The sequence below is a fragment of the Eschscholzia californica genome, unplaced genomic scaffold, assembly GCF_041429995.1.
Source record: "Eschscholzia californica isolate CP2 unplaced genomic scaffold, dmEscCali1.0.p SCAF_1, whole genome shotgun sequence".
Classification (NCBI taxonomy): Eukaryota; Viridiplantae; Streptophyta; class Magnoliopsida; order Ranunculales; family Papaveraceae; genus Eschscholzia; species Eschscholzia californica.
The window spans coordinates 22,755,590-22,764,665 of record NW_028238198.1 but is presented as its reverse complement, the minus strand read 5'-3'; the positions used below and the strand labels follow the sequence as shown (position 1 = coordinate 22,764,665).

General features: G+C 34.2%; 1 protein-coding gene across 2 annotated transcripts; it reads left to right on the top strand.

The window, feature by feature from the left end:
• The first annotated feature begins 490 nt into the window (after positions 1-490).
• On the top strand, positions 491-5,063 carry LOC147565214 (uncharacterized). 2 transcript variants are annotated; one of them, XR_015230130.1, is made up of 5 exons: positions 655-1,311; positions 2,390-3,524; positions 3,638-3,663; positions 3,985-4,667; positions 4,826-5,063. XR_015230130.1 is itself a non-coding variant. In XM_086651701.1 (4 exons), exons 2-4 carry the CDS (start codon positions 2,456-2,458, stop codon positions 4,564-4,566), a joined length of 1,677 nt encoding a protein of 558 aa, XP_086507827.1. In that variant the 5' UTR covers positions 491-1,311; positions 2,390-2,455; the 3' UTR covers positions 4,567-5,063. The 2 variants fall into 2 exon arrangements, 1 of the variants encoding a protein (XP_086507827.1); XM_086651701.1 differs by having other exon boundaries at positions 491-1,311; positions 3,985-5,063.
• Positions 5,064-9,076: the final 4,013 nt, after the last annotated feature.

The window sequence follows — 9,076 nt, the reverse complement described above, 5'->3', positions numbered from 1 at the left end:
GAAGATGGATTACTCTCAACAAAAACAACTATGGAAGATGGACCAACTATCAACAATAGTGACTTATTTTTTTTTTTTTGATGAAATACAATAGTGACTGTTATAACAGGTAGATCTATGTCTTTTACTTTTCATACTCAGGTGCCAATAGGTGTTTGGGTCAAACCAGATTGACCTTACTCATTCTCCTCCCATGCGTGTAATTAGCAATTTATCCGGGTGCCTTTAGCCAGACACTGTTTGCTGTCTCTCACTTTCATGTGTTTCCGCAGAAGGCAAAAAGAAAAAGAATATATAGATTGAAGCCTAAAAAGACTAATGACTTTAAATATCTCATGATTCTTGCTGTCCCTCAAGATATTAAAAGGGAAATGATAAACATTAAACTATTACACAACATTTGATTTGGTTGAACAAAGAAAGGTATTTGAAGATATTTATTTGAGTCAGTTGTTGAAGATATTTTTCTTTAACAACTGTACTTTTTATTGAGGAGCTTGATATTTGAGTAAGGGGGACCATCCCTAGCTAGTGTTAAAAAATTCAGCCAGTAACTTTTTTTCTTGTTGAAAGATTCAGCCTGTAACTTGAACGCCAATAGATCCATTTCCAAATTGCACTATAGCCTGACCAATACATGTGTTTGGTTTCTCTGACCGAAATTCGATACATTTTTAAGTTTCATCTATTTTTTTGCACAGTTTATTTAAGGTACCCGTTTTCGGGAAATAATTAAATTTTTTAGGTAATTTTTTTTAAGCAGATAGTGTAAGGTTTGTCCTAATTATTTAGAGCAACAAATCTCCATTCTCTCAATCTCCTCCTCTCTACGGAAACTATTGACAAATGCTAAAGAAAGCAGACATACTGGACCTACTCCAGACCTTATCAGACGTGACCAAGTCAGATGAGAATACGAGGGTGCACCCTATAATTTATGAAGTGACACCCTCGCTATCGGCAGTCTAGAAATTTCCTATATAAAAAGGCTTTACTTAATCCAAAAAAGTGGAAATTTTGGATGGTGCAAATTAATGTATGGGAATTGACACACTAATAAAATGAAACCTTTGTCACTCTCTCCACTTAAGTCCAATCCACTTGTTAGATGCGAATACTGTGGTGGAACAAACATCGCCTTCGACCTTCTTCCTTTGGTCTTTCCCCCTTTTCTTTATAAACTCCCCAATCTTCACACTCCCCTCTCAACAACCCTCTCTCTCTCTCTCTCTCTCTCTCTCTCTCTCTCTCTCTAAATTTCCTTCCACCCATCTTTTTCTTTGTTTTTAAACACCACAAGCAAGTTTAAAGGTATGAATCAATTTTTTTATTTTGATAAAGTTTATTTCTCTCTGCTTTTAGTTATTCAGATCTGTTATTTCCTAACTGATTATTTGCCAATTTATCTGGTTTAGAGGATTTCTTTGCTGGATGATTTCAATAAAACTACTATATTATTGTTTATAAAAAAAATGTTGATTTTTCAATTTTTATTACCTTTATTTCAAATGAAATTATCTTCTTGGGTTTTTAAATAATTTGGGATCTGTTTGTTTATTTTCATTTTTATGAAAATCCCCATCTTAACCATATAAGATATTTGTTCATTTCATAGAAACTTGGAAAAAAAAAGGAAGAAGAAGAATATAATTTTGACTTTTGGGAGAATCCAAGATAAGATATTTATTGAAGAAGATATTCTGATTCAGTTATCTAGCTATTTCTTGTTCTTTAGGGTTGCAAGTAGACTTTCTAATCAAGATTGCATAACAACTTAGGTACTACATTGACATTTAGCTGTTCAGATACTAGGTGGTGTTTTCTCTTTTCAAATTCAGATATGAAATCTGACTTGAGATCTGAATGGACTTGACTCAGGAGTCAAGAATGTTTTTCTTTTGGACTTCAGTTGGAGTCCACAGTGTCTTTTATTAGTCTGGGTTAAGAGCTCTTTTTCTGAAATAACATGAAATGACTATATGATTATAGTTTCCGAGTCTCCGAGATGAAATCAAGTTAAACTTAGACGTCTCAGATTCAGACAAGTCAGACAATAAAATACAAGATCACCTAAGTGTTGTTTTTTAGAGTCTAAGCGCGTGAGTTGGTATATCTTTGCTCGACTTATACAAACTAGAAATTCTATTTATCCCTTCATTTGCCCCCTCCTCCAGCCCTCCGCCTGATGTGGCCACATATTATTTGAGCATATTCTGTGTCTATTTCCTCCACGCCCGAGTGATATGCCGCCACATCAGGCGGGAGAGGGACCAAATGGAAGGATGAATAGAATTTCTGTATACAATATTTTCATGTCTTTATTTCTTGTCTTTATCTTGTGTTCATCTTCGAAGTCATTGACATTTATTCTTTGTCATGGAAATCAAAGGTATACTTGTACCAGAGCTTCGACTGCTATCCATCCATTGAACTACTCTAGGATTTCAACCTTATCATGCCAGAACATGTTAAACGAAGTTATGAAGTTGGGGATATAAAATCTTTGAACTCTGACAATTCTTACGAGTCTGTATGGTTAGCCCATTGGATGCGAACTAGCTCTAACTCAAAATCGTGGGTTCAGAACTATTCTGGACTTTCCAATGAAAAGAAAGAAGATAATAATACTAATCATGGAATAATGGTTGTTAAAAGTGTAGATCGTAGAAAGAGTGCAATAATAGATATTGGAGTGGGTCCAAGTAATGTTTCAAGGCCTCTTCTTTGTGATCATCCTCGGTCATCTTCCAGTTTTGTCGCATGTAAGTATATGTCTGAGGCAACACAGTCGAGATCCTTTTTGTATGTAAAAGAAGAAAAGGAGCAGGCAGTCTATGCCGATACTAATTTTACTCCATTGGAGCAGGAAAATTGTAGTTATTGCAGCTCTCCTACATTATGGGTTTCTAGAGGAGAGGGTAGTCCTCAAGATGATACTCAAAATTTTGGGAAATCAAGCTCTAATCATAAGAATTGTACTCCAATAATAAATGATCCTTCATCCACCAATTTTGATTTCTCACTTTCTATTGATGGGAAAGGCAAATCAATTAAGTGTCTAACAAATACTGGAATTTCATCGAGCTGCAATAATCATGGGGCTCACTTACTACAGAGAATGCCAACTTGTGCTGTCCATGATGTGGAAAGACTGAAAAGATGCTCGACTTTGAATTCTGTGGAAGGAGTTCTTGGAGGTTTTTCGAAGTTCTCTCAGGCAACCCATCGTATGTTCATCACTGAGAAGGGCAGCGTCGACTTGACCTGCGGAAACCAGACGTATGGAAAGTCAAAATTATTTAAGGAATTTACAGGAAACACGCTCCCCGATATGTTTAACTTGCCTTCTCACCATCATGATACACGAGGACCAAAGCTTCAATTAATAGGAAGCTCCAGTAGTAGCGAGAGAAAGGAAGATACTGAGGATGGCGAGACTCACTGCCTACAGATAAAGAACGGATTATCAGTAGAAACTGATACCATGGCCCTCGATGATTCTGACACAAGAAACTCTTCTCAGGGTAAGTAATTCAGATTGGGCTGTTGTTTGCATAATGTTGTTGAACTGTTCAAACGCCATTTGTTTCATGCATATGATACCTAAGTAGGTTTTTTCTCTTCCATTTTGCTGCAGGTATAGCTTCATCACCATCAAATAAGGTACATTCAGCTGCAATTCAGAATTTAGATTCGTTCATGTTTCTATTTTCTTCATTAATGTTTATGGACAGGAATACATACCATGGAAACTTTCTACTTGTTCATGTTTCAATGTTCTCGCAAAATACTTATAGGTTCAAAATAATCAAAACCCACACCAAGTTAGTTGAATATTAATCGGAAAAAGATATATAGGTTAAAAAGTTTTACATTTCAATCAACATTTGATATATTAAATCTACTATTGTGGCAGGAAAGATATTATGTCGGTGCAATGGGAAACCATTATATCTCAATTATAACCAACTTTGTATTTCACAGGAGTTTGTTGTGCGTGAAAATCGAGCTATGATCAAAGTTGGAAGCAAAAGAACAGAAATGTCGATACCTGATATTAATTATGATTCTTCAACCATTATACCTGTGAAGAATTTAACAGGTAATAGGGATGCGAGTTCTCAGAGAACAATGAGTTTGGTTAAGCGTCTCAAATTAAGTTCATCTGGAGAGAAAGTCGATAACTTTTTTGGCAAAATTATGAGTTATAGCATAAGAAGCTCAGAACCCACATATACTGAAAATCTTGGGAAGAAACACATGGAGTCCGATAAAAGTATTGTGTTATTCAAGAACTGGCAATCGACTTCGAAGGATTTCATGAAAGAAGACAAGGATTTTACTCTCTCCCATCCTTGGATTCAAAGATGGTGTCGTAATCAAGCAATGAAAAAACCAGCAGCACCCGTAACCTGTGAACCACAGGTTTCAAAACCATCAAAGAAAAAGAAGTTTCTTCCAAGCGTTGGTGCTATGGCATTGATGGGTAAAGCCACAAACAGTTTTCGGCCATGTGAGTTCAGGAGAAGGGGTCCTGTTGTAGTCTGGAATACTGAGAAGGTCTGATAACACTTTTTACAGGACCAGTCAAGTTTCTCTAGCAGAAGACGAGAAGCAATTGAAACGGAAATGTCTTCTCTCTTGTAATGAAAATTGGAGATTTAAAGGTCGGGCACTAAACCGTTCTGCTTTCTACCTAGATTTATCTGTCTGTCACCTTTATCTTCTTTTGTTCTTCCCAAATCCCAAGTTGTTAACCTAACAGAACTAGCAGTTTCTTGAGTGTTGTTGTAATCTAACAGAATGGAACTGCTTGTTGGCGCAGTTTTTGTCGACAGCCCGTTTGGAATTCCGCAGTTTTATTTTGTAGCAGAAGCCAGAAGCAGATTGAGGTTCGAGATGAATGATTGGTTTATGTTGAACATAAAAAAAGGGATGATTTTCTTTGAATCAAGAATCACATTGGTATGTGGACTTTCTGAAGTGTTCCTTTTCTCCTAGTTTCATTGAGTACTACAATTATTAGGTAAGGGAAAATATATAAATAGTTGATTTGCTCCAAATGAGATTTTTTATCTTTTCGGTTGCCTAATGTATACTATTTTTAGTTCTCTTAGGGTTTGTGAAACAATAAAAATAGGAGGAACCTTTTCGTAAGCAAATAAGGTTGGACGTAGCTTTCCCTACTCGGGCGTCATGTCGCCATAGTAGGAATTGAGCTGCTAGATCTAACGATCCCAGAGTCTTAAATGAATGAACTCATAGGGCAAGTCACTAGCTGGTTCAACACAAAGGTTGGCTGGCGAAGCAAAAAAGATTGGAAATAACCCGAACACTTCTATTTTACAATATGACCTAGGGGCGTTTGGCCCTAGCAAAACAACTTTTAAGTAAGCTTCATACCACCAAATCAAACTTTTGGTCCAAACTCAACTCTCATGTTTGGGAACAAAAAAGACCAACAAAAACTAATTTTGTAAGCCACAAAAAAATAAAATGTTTAGCTCTGCAGAGGTACTTTCTTCAAAAATACCACGTAAAGAATACAAACTTCTCATACGATAAGTAGGGCCAAAATCCCACCCTGTTCCGATTCATATGATAAGCAGGACAGATTTTGGCTCGGAACTCGGAACCCGTCCACGACTGTTCGAGTCGGAAGGGTCTGTGACCGTCTGATGCCCGAGTCGGTTTGTATCCGCCCGACCGAAAGAACTTACGCGGACGGACACGGACATAGGTCCTTACCCGGTGATCCGACCGAGTCCGCCCGCTTATATAGTCCGTATAAATATGAGTACAGCCAACACGGCCGAGAGAGATCTGTATGTACATAAAATTAACATCTCCTTATAAGATTCCAAAATATCAAACCTATTGTTGAACCGACCCACCTGCCAAACTCTATATTTAGCGGATGTCACGGAAAGTTGCGTCTTTCATGCCTTAAATTCACCATATTCTAGAGGGTCCCTCTTCTAAATTGAAATGAAGGCACTAGGGTTGGGATGAGAGAAAGAAAATAAGAAATACCTTAACTGAAAATGTGAACGTTAGGAAGAAAAAAAGAAATTTCAAAATAAAAAACAATTTACTTTTTTAAGTTGAGGTTTTTTTTTCTTTTTTTTTTTGTTGTTGTTGTTGTTGAGCTTTTTTAAGTTAAGTTGGCTTTTGGTAGTCAAAATTTGATTTTAGGTCTGTTTTTTTGTTGCAATCAGTATGGGTTCTTGAACACGTAAAATAAAAGAGAAAATAAAAAAAGATAGGAAAAGAAAATTAAAAAACAAATAATACTTGGTTGAATCAGTAAAAATTTTGTAGATGAGTTACTAGGCCGGTCATTATTTCACCCTCGCTAGTCTTGAGATGCATTTTTCGTATGGATGGGTCCTAATTTATTAATTATACTGTAGTCGGTTTTTTCTAACATACATTTAAATTTGGGTCCGTGGGTATATAGACCAAAATAATGTTCAAAAAGGGTTTAGGGTCCAATCTTGTCAAAAAATAGATTTTTAGTCCTTTTGCTCTTGGGTCTAAAAACCCATACTATTTATAAAACAATTCCATTCGTGTCCCAAACTATTTTCACGGGATTTTAAATTGTGGGCCGAACCGAAAATTCCAACAACTTAATTAACCGTGAACTTGGGATAAATTATAGGAAACAAAATCGAGACTTTCCCAAAACGAAACGTTTCCAAAAATCCTAACCTAAATCTTCGAAACGCCATTACCAGAAACTAATCAAACGCTGAAAAGAAGGAAATCAAATTTGGGAGTGATTTGAGGAATTTATTAGCAAAAAACGGATAGAAACAAATCATAATTTCTCTCTCCTCTAAACAGATTTGTAAATTAAATTTATTTTCTCTCTCTAAACTTTCAGATTTGGAAAGAGTATATTTTCTGAGATCAATTTAGCGTGATTTGGGGGTTAATATACAAAACGTATATATCACTCTCTCACTTAATTTTCAGATTTGGAAATAATATATTTTTGTGGGAATATTACAACAACATTTGTTTCTGTTTTTACTCATACATAAATACACATCGAATACAAATTATGGAACAAATACGTAAATTATTTATTATTTATGACGAGGAAACTAACATTTGTCATGTATACAACGTAACTAATCAACTGTACGTGTGTCATGTTCAATAAATTACACATAATTTCTTTTACATTACACATCGTTTACATTCTGTTACAAAAAAAATCGTTTACACTATATTGTCGTAGAACATATGTAGTCTTGAGCAGGACAAACAACATTTACACTATATTGTCGAAGAGCATATCCAAATGCTTTTGCACCACCAAGAAACAAATGACCAACTTCAGTAGGAAATTTCATAAGTAACAGCAAAACTACAAAAAGAAAACATATACATTTGTCAACAAAACATATAATTTACTAGAAACGACATGTATAATGGAATAAATTATGCATACTGTTTGTTAAACTTCATAATGTGTTAGGAGACAAACATAACTTTAGTTTGAATCACAAGATCACTGTTATGTGAAAAAAATTTGTATAATGTGCAATCAATTACATATAATTTTTGGAACATTTATTGTACTATAAACAACAACTGTTTTGGGAAAAAAGTACGCGCAATGTTGAATAAATTATATATAATTTATGCAGATTTATAAGATGTTTTTGATATTATTTATAAAATATGTATAATTTGTAACAAAATACATATATTTTACATTCTGTTATAAAATCATCGTACAGAAGATGTTTGCGTTATGTAAGTGTTATGTTCAGTAAACATTATGTAATGTCGTGTAAATTATATATCGTTTACATTCTGTTACAACCAAATCGTACTAGATCTTCTCTGGATAAAAAATGATATGTAATTTATTGTAAACGATCCGTAATTTATTTTAAATTATATATCGTTTGCATTCAGTTATAACAAATCGTTCGATATCTTCACTGCATCAAAAATTGTACGGAAACCTTGATGAAGATTTGCAAAAATGATCTAAAAATCAATATCTGTAACCTAAAACTACTAAAAAGTAACAAAATACATAGAGACAAACACTTTTTAATCGAATAAAATGAATTGTAAAGACGGATTTAACATTAACATCATAAAATCGGTTATGAATCTTAGAGAGAGAAAATACTAAATAATGATAAAGATTTAATTAGATTATACAGAGAGAAATTTGATTATAATGAAATTCATGAACAAAGTTAAAGATGAAGATGAAAAACATTAAATATAAAAGAAGAAACTAAAACCTTTAACATTACCTGAAAAGCAATATTAAATCTGATTCAGAATCTATTTCAATGGAATGAAAAATGATTTTTGTAATGTATTTTACCTGATAAACGATAAAGAAGATGATTTCAATTGGTCTAATGAAGAAGAAAAAAGATTTCTGAGATTAATGGATGATTATCAAACAATTACTTTGTTTAGAAAGAGAAAATAAGCAAGTTTCGGTTACTAAAGATAATGAAGATCACAGTTACTTTGTTTAGAAACGTGATTGGAGAGAGAAAGGTGGGAGATAAAAATGGAAAAAGATATTTTGGATTTTAGAATGAATATCAGATTTTATATATAAAGAAGGTTAGTATAGGTATTATAAATTAATATGTATTATAGGGATTTGTGTTTTCTCTCTAGATGACACCAAATGAACTAGATATCCATTTGTATTATTTTTTTGGTTTTGAAACCCTTTATAGGATTAGAGAGGACTAAATGTCTTATTAGGGCCCATTTTTTGGGCTATAAACCCAAAAATTCTAAATATTTTTTATTTATCGGTTTAATAAATGCTAATATTATTTTTTTAAAAAAATTCCAACTTCAAAGTGCTCAATTGTACTATCTAAAAGGTGCAAAATTAGGGATGCCAACGGGGCGGGTTTGGGACGGGTTACCTCTTTCCCAATTCCGCCCCGTTAGTAAACGGGTTTTACCGTTCCCGCCCCAATAGTTAATCGGGGTGGGTATTCAATTACCATACCCGCCCCGCTTAAAAATTACTTGATCATTACCGACCCGTCCCGCCCCGTTTAACATGAAA